General features: G+C 39.0%; 1 protein-coding gene across 1 annotated transcript in view; it reads right to left on the bottom strand.

Moving 5' to 3' along the window:
- Nucleotides 1–11,513: 11,513 nt before the first annotated feature.
- LOC131684818 (neither inactivation nor afterpotential protein C) overlaps nucleotides 11,514–15,807 on the bottom strand; it is a 46,021-nt gene continuing 41,727 nt past the window's right edge. Inside the window, exons 13-14 of the mRNA XM_058967997.1 lie at nucleotides 12,053–12,425; nucleotides 11,514–11,994 (exon numbers count right to left, since the gene is read on the bottom strand). Of these exons, the coding sequence (XP_058823980.1) occupies nucleotides 11,611–11,994; nucleotides 12,053–12,425 (757 nt within the window). The 3' untranslated portion in view covers nucleotides 11,514–11,610. The remainder of the gene's footprint in view (nucleotides 11,995–12,052; nucleotides 12,426–15,807) is intronic.

A 15,807-nucleotide genomic window follows, 5' to 3' on the forward strand; every position in this document is an offset into this window, starting at 1 on the left:
TGGATTATTGTGTTTTTCTAAAATGTTCTTCAGTGTTATTTGATACATTAACGCTTTTCGTATAAATAAAAATGAGTTTGCGGAAATATCACGTTTCCTAAATAAATTTGAATCAGATTGACGCTTTGCCATTCCTTTTCCATATTTCCAGGGAAATAGAAAGAAAAAGAAATAGCTGGGCAATTCTAATATTTTCTTTGAGCATTGGCACACTGGACTAGGGATTTTAGAGGCATCGCGCTTATTTATTTATTTATCTTTTTTTGTTACGATCAATATTTTAGAACCATTTTTGGATCAATATACCGACCGACAACTGGATATTTTCGTGATGATGATTCCAATTGGCCAAACTCAAAACTTCGGCATACGGATTATTGACAAACGCAATGAAAAATTATGATCCACATCGACATTGTATATTAAGGGGGTCTTCTACTCTGATGGTTTCAAAAAATCGATTTTATTTTCTTCGTTTAATTTCAATCTATATGTATCTGAGAATCCATCACAGAAAGGATTTGGTGAAAATCATATTCCTTGGCATGTTTCTGGGAACCGAAAGGTATCCATCTCCAGCCGTTTCAGAGATACTAAGTGCGCACCACGATGGCGCTTGTCCATGGAAAACTCATTGTTTATAGAATTCACCGGTCCATTCTTGACGGTTTATGAATATGTAAGCATCTGTGAATGGTTTCCTGTTTTTTTTGGGACGAGAGTTTCTTACGGAAGAAAGAATGCGTCGGACCCGTTGAGAAGCGTATGAGAACGAGATTACGAAAACTGAAGAATGAAAACAAAGGTTCGGGTGGTAAAGGAAAGCGAAAGTTGACGGACTAATCAATCGGCCAGCTAACAAAATTTTATGGGCTGGCGATTCGGAGAAACTCAAATTCTGTAGAACACATGTAAAATGCAATCTGGGCTTCTCTCGAACACTTCTCGTCATCGAGCGTGTTTATCCGGCGAGGACAGTTGGTGCAAGTGGCGTCAGGCCGAAGCAAAAGGAACTTTAGAAACTTTCGAACATGTCAGGATCTACGAAAATCTATCATCTAATGATTTATTAGAAAGATGCTTAGGAGCTCACACCCAAAACATCAATGAGTCTCTGAATAGTGGAATCTGTTCCTTAGCGCCAAAACACATGCACAAATTCTGGCAGGCAGGTGGTCAATGTTGTGACTTATTTGGCAGTAAGTATCTTCAACCAAGGATTTTCATCGATCTTACAAGCTATAGAGGTGATGGGAATTACCTTGGGGACTGAAGCTGAAAGGTGTGCAACTCGACTCGATAGTGAACGTATAACTCGTTCTGAACGCAAAGTGGGTGTCGCGGCAAAACAGGCCCGAATTCAACAGAGAGAGCAAAATGTGCAAAGCCAAGAACATTTTCGTGATGAGGAAGGTGAGCTCTGCGGACCCGGTATAGTAGATTATCTAGTAAGTTACTACTATCGAGTTATACACATTACTTTATCTTTAAACAAGTTTTCCCGAAATTATTGTTTTTAAAGCGGTCAAGTAAGACTTTTCATAGAAGTACTGGTCCGATTTCAATAATTTTTTCTCCAATTGTTCAGAAAACATATCGCTATGTTTTCCCGAGATCTTCCAGTCTCCAGTTGCGTGATTTAACCACTCCGCCATCGAGGAACTGTGACATAATCACAGTTCCTCGATGGTGGACTAGACCTAAAAGTAGATAACGAGAGAGATTTGGCCCTGTCTTTGGAAAAGGGACAAACTTTTTTACCATTTTTTTCAAATAGCTATAGTCTAAAAATGACAAATCCTACAAAAAATGTTGTAGGAGTGGTTTTCACAAAATTAGTCATATTTTCGAATAAAAATATTGAAAAAATTCTTCAATGACTCCTAATCATTGCTTTAAATTGCGTAAATTCAAACTTACTTGACATTTTTATCACTGAAAGGTTTGTAACCCCTTAATCAAGAATCCCATTGAAGAGGGGTGGAGATAGCGTAGTTGGTAAATTGATTGCCTTGTACGTAGCTCACCTGGGTTCAATTCCCAACCCCGCACATAGGGTTAGAGATTTTTCTAATGATATTTCTCTAACCCGACAAAGAGGCGAGTGACCCTTAGGTTCTATAATCAAATAAAATCCGATTGAAAAGAGTTTATGTCGTTAAACAAATATTCTATTATTACTTTTTTATTTTCTTATTTAGTGTTGAGGAAGAATCAGAGAAAGAAATAATCACCACAACATTATGTATTGAATTTTACATAATTGTTATTTATTTTTATATTACAATTGTCTTAAAACTATCTTCATGTATGCTATTTTGAATTATTTCTATACAAGGAAAATATTTTTGGTTCATCTCCTGAATTAAAATACCTTTTCGTCTCTACTTTGCCACCAGGAATAGGCACAAAACTGTGGAATTTTTGAGTTCCAGATATTGTTTTGGCGTTATTATACAGCTCTTATAGTTTTTCTGACATTTTGTTGTACTGTTCAGTGAATATGTAGCAGAATATTAATTTTGTGATATTTTTATCAGTTTGTTCAACTGCCCAGTTATATAACTCTCGGTGACTTGTTATGGAATTTCCATAGTCGCGAGCAAGACTGGCTCTTGTTGCCATTCGCTTTAGAGTGCCACCAATAGCATCACAGGGTCCTTTTCCATGGGATGCTGCAGCAATATGCTATTCTGCGCTTATCTCATACTTTGACTGGAATCTACACAAGATTGCAAAGTTTTTCCTATTTTTGTATTGTGCTCCATCAGACATACAATAAATTTTAGAAAAGTTCGTCAATTGTTTCATAAAATTTAGGGTAATTTAGGGAGAGATGCCGCACATTTTTAAAAATCGATCCTGAATCAAAGTAAACCATTCAATAATTGATGAAATCATTTTTACCTATTGCGACAAGTTTCTAAAATACTGTGAAATGGTTTTTGTAATGAAAAAAATCATCAAGTTTATATGAACTTTTTACAAAAAAGGTCATTGCGGGAGAGATGCCGCATGTGCGGGTGAGACGCCGCACCGTGGTCACATACTGAAAAATGCTGAACAAAAGTATTTTTTGGCTCTCATTGATGTTTTTATGATTAAGTGTCTTCAGCTGAGTTTCATGAAGTTTGATTACACCTATAAATCGGCTAGCACCTTCACTTTTCTTAAGGGCGTACTACCATTTCCAGAAACATTTTTTTATTCAATATTTTAAAAATATTTTTCTTTCTCAACCTTGTGTAACGGTTAAGTTGGAGTAACTTAATTCAGAGCACTATTTATCTATATGCTTGTACGAGCGATATACATATCTATGTGTTGGTAGCAGTTCCTTAAAAGCTTTGTTTGGCTGTTTCTCCCAATGAATTTATACAACTTAGGTTTGTTTTTGCAAGATTCATTTTGAAAAAGCATCAATTCGTTAAAATTTTCGCTTTTATCTCAATATTGACATCACTACAAATCAATGCGTTCACGAAAATTAGTGCCTGAAACTTTAAAGAATAAACCGAAGTAACTAATACTTAGATACATATCGCCCGTTTAAATATATAGATAAAAAGTCTCATAATCCTATATGTCACTGTGTTAGGTCCGTTAGTTTGTGGATATACCTTATTAAGAACCTATACCTGACGCAAATGATCATTTAATGACATTCCGAGGTGAAAAATACATTTTAGCTATGCATCCTCTTCCATTGAGTGCGGCATCTCGCCCGCAATTTTCTTACGACATCTCTCCCAATTGTAGGGGAGAGATGCCGCACGACGACATTTTCCTCGAAAATTATGGATGATCGTGCTCATGATCAGAATGCCTTCTAAAAGGTCCCAGCTATTCAACCGATACATGATTTACCAAAAAAAAATCGAACAATTTAAAAAAAACGAAATTCTAATGTGGTGCTGAAAAATTTTCGGCACTCCGTGATGCAACTGAACGCACAAAATCATTAATAAAATTTTCGTGAGTAATTAAAGAGGATTATTTTACATCTCTACAGTCATAATTCTTCGAAAAACAAACTCACAGTATAATATTACCGTATAAAAGTGACCACATATACGAGATAAAGAGAGTGCGGCATCTCTCCTGACGCGGCATCTCTCCCGAAATTACCCTATCAGTTTTGAGAGGAAGAAATGAACTGCAGTCTTCAAGCCTTCCAGTCTTCTTGTCATCCAGTCTTCTAGTCTTCCAGTCTTCCTGTCTCTTAGTCTTCATTCAAGTTTGTTATTTTTTTTCATACGTTTATTTGACACGGCATTTGCAAAAGCTTTTTACGCCAGTTTCTTTTTTTACATAGCACGTTACAAAAAACCTTAAGACTAATTTTAAATATACTAGTACTTTGTCTAAAACTAACACTAAAATCACTTTATTGTTTGCTTTTTTCCTTACATTGTTGTATTTCATAATGATCTAGTATTTTCGGGTGTATTTATTTACTTTTTTTTCTGTTATTGTCTAAATTTAAAAACTAAATATTCTAGGACACTTTAATTGGTGAATGATTGGCCTTGGATGAGAGTATGAGGAGATGAATTTAATTAAATTTTGACAGACGCTGTTTTTAGAAAATGATAGATAAGTTCCATGTATAGAGGATCGCGATACGCCAGGATGTCTCTAACAGGAACATGGATTGGTCTTCCTCGGACTTGTAAAGAATCTACTAATTGTGATCTGGCTTCACGATATTCAGTGCAGGACCAAACAACATGCTCAATGTCATGGTAACCTTCTCCACAAGCACAATGATTACCCTCAGCGAGCCCAATACGACGGAGATGCGCATCTAAAGTATATTGATTGGACATGAGCCTAGACATCACACGGATGAAGTCCCGACTTACATCCAATCCTTTGAACCATGCCTTCGTTGATACTTTAGGGATTATTGAGTGTAGCCATCGTCCCATATCTCCATTGTCCCAAGATGTTTGCCAACTAGCAAGTGTCCTCTGTCGAGAAGCGCTATAAAATTCATTGTAAGCGATGGGTCTTTCATATATTTCACCATCTAGTGCACCAATCTTGGCTAAATTATCAGCTTTCTCATTGCCCGCAATAGAGCAATGGGCGGGAAGCCACACTAGGGTAAATTTATAACATTTTCTTGTCAGGTTACTCAGAGATTCTCGTATCTTCCCCAAAAAGAATGGATCGTGATTATCAATCCTCTTTGAGCGTAGAGCTGCAATTGTGCTGAGACTATCAGTGAGGATAAAGTAATGGTTCGGGGGTAAAGTATTAATTATTTGAAAACTATAGTGAACTGCTGCTAGTTCCGCTATATAAACAGAGGCGGGTTCTGCAAGTTTGAGAGAAATTGAAAAATTATTGTTGAAAATACCGAAACCAGTGGCCTCACTGATTCGTGACCCATCAGTGTAAAACATTTTAAGGCAGTCTATGTGTTGATATTTACTTGTGAATATTTTAGGGATCTCCCGCGAGCGTAGATGATCCGGAATTCCACGAATCTCTGCTTGCATGGAAGTGTCGAAGAATAAAGTGGATTCAGGAGTATCTAGTATATTGACGTATGTGGGAACATACCTAGTAGGCATTATTTCTTGTGACATGTGATTGAAATACACTGTCATGAATCTGGTTTGGGGTTGAAGCTCGACAAGTCTTTCAAAATTTTCAATTACCAGTGGGTTCATAACCTCACATCGAATAAGTAAACGAGAAGAGAGATCCCAGAATCGGTCTTTTAAAGGAAGAACTCCCGCTAGTACTTCAAGACTCATCGTATGGGTCGACTGCATGCAACCTAAGGCAATTCGTAAACAACGATACTGTATCCGTTCCAGTTTAATAATGTGAGTGTTCGCAGCTGAACGGAAACAGATGCACCCATATTCCATTACTGAAAGTATTGTTGTTTGATACAATCTTATCATGTCACTTGGATGAGAACCCCACCATGATCCAGTTATTGTTCGCAGAAAATTTATCCTTTGTTGGCATTTCGTTATTAGATACCTAATGTGGCCTCCCCATGTGCCTTTAGAATCGAACCAAATTCCAAGGTATTTAAAAGTCAGGACTTGGGCTATCGTTCTACCAACCAACTGAAGCTGAAGCTGAGCTGGATCACGCTTCCTTGAGAAAACGACCAACTCTGTTTTCTCCGTAGAGAAATCGATGCCCAGCTTTAAAGCCCAAATTGATAAATTATCCAAGCTATCTTGCAATGGTTGTTGTAAATTTATAGCTTTTGGTCCTGTGGCAGAAACCACCCCATCATCTGCAAGTTGTCTTAAAGTGCATGGGCTGACAATACAATTATCAATGTCATTCACGTAAAAATTATAGAGAAGGGGGCTTAGACAAGAGCCTTGTGGGAGGCCCATGTAACTTATTCTGAATGTCGCCAAATCGCCATATGAAAAATGCATGTGCATAATTATTTAATATCGGTGAAAGACCACATTGATGTAGCTTCTCCGAGAGAACATCAATGGAGACTGAGTCGAATGCTCCTTTTATGTCTAAGAACACAGACGCCATTTGTTCTTTTTTTGCGTAAGCGAGTTGGATTTCTGACGAAAGTAGCGCCAGGCAATCATTCGTTCCCTTTCCCCTCCGAAAACCAAACTGGGTATCTGATAGCAAGCCGTTCGCCTCAACCCAATTGTCGAGACGTCGTAGGATAATTTTTTCCAACAATTTCCTGATGCAGGATAGCATTGCAATCGGTCGATACGAGTTATGATCGGAGGCTGGTTTTCCCGGTTTTGGAATAGCGATAACTCTCACTTGTCTCCAGTCGTACGGGACAATGTTCTGCTCAAGAAGCTTATTGAATAAATTCAACAAGCGTCTTTTTGCTAGGTCAGGCAGATTCTTCACCAAGTTGAATTTAATTCTGTCTAGTCCCGGAGCATTATTATTGCATGAGAGGAGTGCAATTGTGAATTCCATCATTGTCAAAGGCGAATCTATGAAATCGTTACTTGTGGGAGCATCGCGAGTGATTTTCTGCGCAGGAGCAGAATCGGGACAAATTTTCTTGGCAAAATTAAATATCCAACGATTCGAAAAATCTTCGCTTTCATTAGTCACGTTTCGATTCCTCATTCTTCTGGCTGTGTTCCAAAGAGTACTCATTGATGTTTCTCTTGACAAGCCATTAACGAAGTGTCTCCAATGACTAGATTTTTTGGCACGACGTATACTGTCAAATTTGTTTTGCAAAATAAAATAATTTTCAAAGTTCTCACGTATACCCCCTTTCTGTTTCATAATTTCTTTGTAGGCAACTTGTTTAGCTTCATATGCATCAGAGCACTCTTTGTCCCACCAAGGATTAGGGGGCCGTCTATTTATTGTCATTCCAGGATTGCATTTCGTTTGGGCTTGTTCTGCTGCTTCAATAATTAAACCCGCTAAGAATTCATATTCTTCGGTAGGGGGTAGCTCTTCTGTCGAAGCAAGAGAAGTGAAAATTAATGTTTCGTATGTTTTCCAATCAATATTTCGTGTTAAGTCATAAGGAACATTGATTGAATTCGTAAGGCCTAATTCACTGTTAATTGAAACAACGATTGGCAAATGATCGCTACCGTGAGGATCAGGTACAACCTTCCACGTGCAATCTAACCGAAGTGATGTCGAGCACAGAGATAGATCTAATGCACTTGGACGTGCAGGAGGTCTGGGGATGCGTGTTGTTTCGCCAGTATTTAAAACTGTCATATTAAATTCGTCACAAACATTGTATATCAAAGAGGATCGATTATCATTGTAGAGGGAACCCCACAATACTCCGTGCGAGTTGAAGTCTCCCAGTATCAGACGCGGAGCAGCCATGGATTCCACTACCTCAAAAATTTGACGTTGTCCAATTTGAACTTTGGGAGGTATATATATAGAAGCGATAGACATGTCTTTGCCTTTAATGTTCGTTTGGACAGCTACAGCCTCGATGCCCGCAAACAAGGGGATGTTAATTCTATAGAAAGAATAGCACTTTTTAATTCCTAGAAGCACTCCTCCATACGGGGTGTCTCGGTCTAGGCGAATAATGTTGAAATCATTTAAGTTGAAATTAATGTTTGAGGTAAGCCATGTTTCACATAGAGCAAAAGCATCGCATTTTAAATTATGCAGTAAAATTTTTAAGGAATCAATTTTAGGTGTGATACTTCTGCAATTCCACTGTAAAACAGTGATGGAATCTTTCATTGGAGGAGGTGAATTACCCATTGAAAGATACAATCGCTGCAAGGATGGGCCATTGAGCAATCAGCTGCTCTAAAAATGTTCTAATTGTTGGGAGGAAAGCTGAAAGTATACTCTTTAGTGGTTCAGAAATATTGAATGCTTTAAAAATCCAATCAACAATTTCAGAAAATTTCAATAATCCGTACCCCTGGCTGAGGCTCAGAGGAAGTCGAAATTTTATTATTACCAGTAATGGTGTTCTGTTTGGATTGTACGTTCCCAAAACCGGGCGGAATTGATTTCGGTTTTGAATCGGAATTTTTCGGTTTTGGGCGCAGTTTATCTATTGGTGGAGAAATTTTAAGGCCCTTTCTTGGCAGCTTGGGAAAAGAAGACTGTTTTCTTTTTCTGGAATTTCCGGGTAAAACAAATGATGTACCTTCGCACGCTCCGTCAGAGTCAGACTGTTCCGAAAATAGAGATGTGTAAGTGTTTTCTAAGAAGATGGGTTTAGGGGTAGCATTTTTCAACATTTCTGCATAGGAGCGCTTAGACCTCTCCTTCAAGGATCGTTTAATTTTATCCTCGCGCAATTTATAAATGGGGCATGCAGGGAGCTCATGCGAGTTTTCTCCGCACATTAAACATTTTTCTGAATTTTCATTGCATGTATCCTCTTGATGAGAACCCCCACATTTGCCACACCGTGCCTTATTGGAACAGTAAGTGGCTGTGTGGCCAAGCTGTTTGCAATTAAGGCAATTCATTACACGAGGGATAAAAAGGCGAACAGGGAGACGAATCTTATCGATAATGACATAGTTGGGCAGCGCAGACCCAGCGAAAGTCACTCGAAATGAGTCAGACAGTCGATAAACTTTTTTATCTCCTTCGTGTGATACTGAATGCAATTGCTTGCATTCAAGTATTTTTACGTCTTTAAGTATGGTGTCGACCAACTCCATGCTTAACTAAGTCATCAACAGTCAAACTCGATTCTGTGATGACCCCATCAATTTCAATTTCCTTTGAAGGAATATACGCTCTATATTCACGCGTAAAAAGCTCGCAAGAAGCAATTGCATTGGCTTGTTTGAGACTACCAACGACAATGCGTATTTTATCTTTATTAACTTTGACGATCTCTTTTACATCTCCATTTTACCTAGTAAGAAAAACAATCACAAAAAGGAATGAAAAATATACCTGTTATCTGCTATCTATTAGGTGACGAAGACACTGGTAGAACACACCTCATGTGTTACGTTGTAAACTCGGTGCCCGTTGTTTGACAATGTGACACTTGCTGTCCTTCTTCGTCGCGTTGCTTCTTCAGTAGAGAAATAGTCCTACCTGCAACACTTCAAAACTCTCTCCGATTAAGCTGCTCGTCGGTATCACCACCACAAGCGCGCTCTCTCCGTTTCCACCACCTCGGTAGACAAATGTGGCTACCTGTGGCTTGCTGCGAAAATCCCACTGTCGATGCGGCACTTTTCGGTGCCACTTGTTTTCCTTATTCGTCGTACCACTTCTGCGGTAGACAAATAGAGCAAATGGGTCTACCTGTGACGCTTCCCTCTCGTCGATTAGAATTGCCCGACGACACCAATACACTATATTTTTTTCTGCGTGTAAAGGCACGATCACTGTCGATTTCTGCCACCGCGGTAGGCAAATTCGTCTACCCGCGGTTTGCTGTCAAAACACCACTTGTCGAGGATGCCGTTGACCACGCCTCCGACGTATCAACTGTCGACTCACACTTAACAAACTCGTCTCTCTCTCTCCCACAATAACGCATACAGCGTCTCGCACTCCGTCACTCTCTCGAGAACAAAACCTTCCACCTGGAGGCACAACCGTCTCGGTCGGTTGCAAAAACTGTTATGACTCTATCAAGTTTGTTATGAATATATACCAAATTCGTTACTGATACTTTTTGCATGTATGAGGCTACTAGCAGCTGGGAAAATGAATTCTGAGATGATTATGACTTTCATTTGTTTAGTTTTCGATATAAATACACTGAAAAAAAAATCAGTTTGGACAAGGAAATGTTATTTTCAAATTACTTTTTTTCCTTGAAAGTGCCCAACTTGAATTTTTGACGGTAATAAAATTTCATCCAAATCAAAAATGGTTTTTTTTGTAAATCGACTTTAAATGTTTTAGATCGATTTTTTTCAGTGTAAGAGTCAATGAAGAATTTTTACAATATTTTTATTCAAAAATTTGACTAATTTTGTGAAAATCACTTCTACAATATTTTTTGCGGGGTTTGCCATTTTTAAACTATAGCCATTTAAAAAAAATTGGTAAAAAAAAGTTTGGCCCTTTTCAAAAGACAGTCTAGATGATTTTTTGAAAAACAAAGTATGCAAAGTGGCTTTTTGTGACAAAGTTCTCATGTACAGAAAGTTTCATTAAAATTTGAGAGGGTGCTGCCAACATTTGTTCGAGTTGGCGCGAAATTCATCATATGTATTCTAGAGCGAATCAGTCATAAACTAAGAACGGAAAACTAGGACTAGGCCGGCTCATATGGACATGATCGAAAGGAAATGTGAAGAGTCTTTTGCCTAATGCTAGGTAGGAGTTAGGCGTTTGGTGTTTGATAGAACATAACTCATCATCATGTTTTACCGCCGATGCCGGGTTTGCTAATCTTGTTGTTGCAACTCTTGTTCTTCGTCGTTAGGTTCCTTCTCCTGACCGTAAGCCGCATTTTCATCCAAGCCTTCAACCAATTCTTCTTCTACACTGTCGAACTCCCGAAAATCGTTGTCATTCACCTCCTCCTGACCGGCACCATCATCGACGCTTAGTAATCGAATGGGTATTATACTGCCGTTATAAGATTAATTGTCCCATGTTCTATGGGATTCCCTATATACATGGGACGATTATGCATAGAACGGCAGTATAACTTCATCTTCTGCTATTGGGGCACCAGCCTGCTGACAATCTTCCTCCGAGCCATCATTGAGTAGAATTAACTTCGCATCTCTACTGATCGTTGCACGCTTTGTCGTAAGATCCATGATGATCCAGTAATTGATACCCTTTTTGATCTTCAGAGTATTCGACGAATATCAGTTTGACAAACTTTGCTCGCTTCGTGTCTGTAATGATTTGTCAAACATGCTCTAAACCGCCCCGCTTATTGTTCCGAAAATTCTGCAGCAAAGCACTAAGAAGTTAATTAATCCCACAAAAGTTGTGACTGACAGCATATTTAATACCGAGAAAACGTAATAACTTTTGCGAGTATAGGTTGCAGTTAGTACCAAGGATTGTGATGTTAGTAGAACTAATGCGCACAATTTGGCGAAACAAACAGGAGCTTTAATCTTGCGAAACAATTACAAACTACAGATAAGTCTCAATCAAAAATGCTTCTAGCTTCACCCTCGAAATCCCTCAAAATTCAGCGGTGTACCCCTCCACGATGACTCCCGGAAGAATCTCCTCCTGTATGTAGTTGTTCTTGTTCTCATCGAAGGATGTCGACGAACGGCTACGCGAAGGTCCAGGCTGGGGATCGTCAAGCATAGACGTGCTAGCTCTGCTCTCGTGCGCTAAGCTCGGAGTCGATATTGAACGTTTTTCGTTCACTCTGCTCTGATAGATAACGTTCCCATCCATGCGGTCCTTTCCGAAGTTGTTGTTACCATCGTCGAAATCAATGTTGGACAAGGACATACGGTTATCGTAGCTTGCGCGTTTCATCGAAGCCCTGTTATAGTTCGTCTTACGTAACATGCTCTGAAAGTTGAACGGCGGATCGTCATCGGAGTTGTCTCGCTGAAATTGGAGAATATTTTTTGAAACATATCTACTATGCTAACAAAAGGAATCGAACCTCATCCGAATTGTTCTTACGTCCGAGTGATTCTAACTCTCGGATGGGATTAATTTTGCTTTCGTAGTTGTAGTCGGAATTCTGTCTCGGTTCCCATGATTTTACCGGCTGCGGAGCTGGACGTTTCTTGTAGGTTTTTTCTCCGTCATTCGCTGAGGACGATAACATAGACGGGATCACCGGTGCTGGTCGCTTCTTGTAGGCTCCTGTTTTCGAAATGGAACCATACGAACCTGGAGAACTGAACTGATTTCGTGCACCGTTGCTACTCTGTCGACCATACGGTACCGGCGAATAGATTGAAGACATGTTGGTGGGCGATGGAGTTGCGAACCTCCGTGGTTGATAGTCGTCGTTATGACCGGGAGATATTCTGTGTAGGAGAAATGTGTAAAATCATTCGAAATTATGTAGAGCAGCTGCGTATCAGGAACCAGATTATATTGGCTCAAATGGCACGTTTCCAGTATGCAGTCGAGGATTCGTGCCTTGCCGCGTCGTCTCATCATTTCCTGAGCGATAGGAAAGGAGAAGGCGGAGGGAGGAAGTAAGATTGGAAGGGGGATAGCAAACAGCAGGTAAATTAAACTCACAAGTAGTTCAAATCGCCTGCGAGTATGCCTAAAGCTCTTTAGCACATTGGATAAGAAACTTTAGTATGTCTCTGAGTTTCAGTCTCCAAACATGGTGTCGTCTATGTAAGGACGGCCGAAAACTCGAAATCGCAATTGCGCTACTCCCCAGTTGCATATTAGGTGATGTGAGGTTCCGTAGTCGAATTCACAAAGATCATATGGAAAAGATGGTTTTTTTGGTTATAGAGGTTTTAACCTTAGGGTCATTCGCCTCTCTACGGGTTACAAAAATTTCGTTTGGAAAAATCTCTAACCCTATGTGTGGGGTTGAGAATCGAACCTAGGTGAGCTGCATATAAGGCATTCGATTTACTAACAACGCTATGCCTGTCCGGATTAGCAAAGATCACATGAAAATAGCTCAGCGCACTGAATAGTTGCCATGTGATAATAGAGTTTACAGTGGCCGGTTAACGCCCTGGTCAGTATGCCGCAGTGGAGTTTCGAAAAATGTAGGAGATTTTTCAAAATCACTAGGGACGGTTGTTCTAGAAAACCCCTTTGTTTGGTGACACGTTTGTAGTTTTTGATTGCTGCCTGACGTTTGTAGGCTTTGATTGCAGCCTGACTATCAGAGCAGAAGTTTACAACAAGCAGAAGTTTACAACAAGATGAAAGGGCCAGTTGTACTCCACACTTAGTCGCGAAAATTTATGATTAGAATACAGTACAGTATCTACCTAGTGAATGAGATTGTTCGAATCACATTTCACAACAGTAGACACCAGCACGTCTCTCAGACCGTATCAGAGACCGTATCAGAGAACCGTCAGTGTAACAGCCCACTTGCGTTTGTTGTTGTCTCTCCATATAGACAGACAACCACGCCTCTCGCGACACGGTGTCTTTTTTTAACAACTTTATGCAAAAAAATTCAGCATCTCTGAAACTTCAGGATATGAAAGAATAGGCTTTCCCCTTTCATTTGAAACCAAAATCAAAATCATCCGTCGGGGGGTCTAGAGCAACTTTTTTTTTTGAAGTTTTTTCATGAAAACATAGATTTTACAATGGAACTAGTTCATATTTCTGCCCCTAGATGGTGCTGTAGACATTCGAACAACACTAAAAGTGAGAATCTGATAGATTATTTAATTGTCTACAACTTTGTTACCAACTAAAAACCGATTTGAAATTTTTCGGAAAAGTTGTTTAATATTTTAACGAATTCTAAGTCTAAGTTAGTTTCACAGAAGACCTAGTGGTTTGTCAATTCACAAGCACTTTTTTTATTTGCCAAATAGTTGTGTTTAGTTCAACAGTGAATTAAGCGGAATTTGAGAGCTTGGAAAGTCTCATCTTTCAGCTGAAAATTATAATTCCCAAATAGAGGGCCCCATTAATATTTTGAGATGAAAAGTCTTAGATAAGTGTTGACAAAACTAGTATGATATTAATATTCTTGTTCATGATGGTAAGTGATTCCTCCCGCAGAAACAGGTTTTGCAATGATATATGCCTTCATTTTCATTTTTTCGATTGTTCTCAGGGAGGACTGATAACTATTCTTACATGAATCTCCTACTCTGTTGGCATCTTCGTATAAAATTCACTTGTCCTGAACTTCAACCTTTATATTCGAACAAACTCAATGAAACTTTTAACGCACCATTGCAATATTTCGCGGATTTCATTGCAACGCATGGTTGAAAACGCTGGTTATCCGTTTTGTGACCAACAGTGAACAAAAAACTTTGAGTCTTTGGATCAAGATAATTTTTTTTGGGATATATTCGAGGACTTCTATGTATATAAGATTTTTGTTGTACTCTTATCATATTTTGTTTTCAAAAGTAATACATTTCGCATAATCTAGGATCAATTTAGTAACGATATCTCGCATAATTGATAGGAAATGACCGTAAAATCCAACTGCCACAATATGCTATGCGGAGAAAATTTGAATAAATCGTTTCACGCTAACCACTAATTTGGACAGTTACTGCTGTAGTTTGCGTTAAATTAGAAACGGTGCGTCCCAACATTTCGTCTTGATCGGAACTATAATAGCTGACTTAAGCGATCATAACCTAAATTATACGACGTATGGTCCTTTCTAAAACATAAATGTAAGCAAACCCTTGTAACCAAGCAATACCTTCCGATAAATGGTAGCTCCTTCGAAACTATCGGGAAAGATTACAAACCAAAAGCACAAATAGTTTTCTGACTCTGTCAAACATCCTAATTTTCAGAAGGTCAATTAGAATTGTCAACGTAATGAATCCCGTCTAATATTTTCATGCCACTAAGCTCAATTCTTTTTTGGTAATGTAATAAGTGCGAGAAAACACATTTCCAAACCACTAGGCCTCGCGTGAAACTATCTTAGATATAACTTTGTTAAAATCTTAAGCAACTTTTCCGGATGATTTCAGATCAATTTTTAGTGGTCAACAAACGTGTAGACAATTAAGTTTTCTATAAAATTCTCACTTTTAGTGTTGTTCGAATGTATAAAGCACCATCTAGGGACAGAAATATGAACTAGCTCCAGTAGTAAACGTATATTGTTTCGAAAAAAACTTCAAAAAAAAAAGTTGCTCTAGACCCCCCGACGGATTATTTTGATCTTAGTTTCAAATGAAAGGGGAAAGCCTATTCTTTCATATTCCGAAGTTTCAGAGATGCTGAATTTTTTTGCATAAAATTGTTCTAATAAATACAGCGTGGCGAGGGAATCTTCACATGGAATTCCCTGTAAGCAAAACTATATGTGAGTGTAATATCGCTAAGAGCAAGAATATCTTCACCCCATGTAATCATTTGTGACCACAGTCGTGTATGACTGGTAGCAAGATCAACATGGTTACTGTTCCAAAACCGAGTAACCTGCCGTCTGTATAAACATGACAGTGATTCTTGTTTGAGGTGTTACTTTGATATTTAGAAGGACCTCATGGGTAGCAGTCGGAGTTGTGGTGAGCGGTTTTAACTGGACCGTCATCACCAGGTCTTCCCAAAAGTTCGTCTACACTGCCTGAAGGCCATGCACGCTTCCTTGACTCTGAACTCAATGTGAGCAAACCAATTCAGTTTGGAATTCAGCATAACTCCAACGCATCACTTGATCTGCACACAGCAACTCAGAATCAAAGAACTGCAAGAGACGATCCCCGA

This window comes from Topomyia yanbarensis, chromosome 2, assembly GCF_030247195.1.
Source record: "Topomyia yanbarensis strain Yona2022 chromosome 2, ASM3024719v1, whole genome shotgun sequence".
Classification (NCBI taxonomy): Eukaryota; Metazoa; Arthropoda; class Insecta; order Diptera; family Culicidae; genus Topomyia; species Topomyia yanbarensis.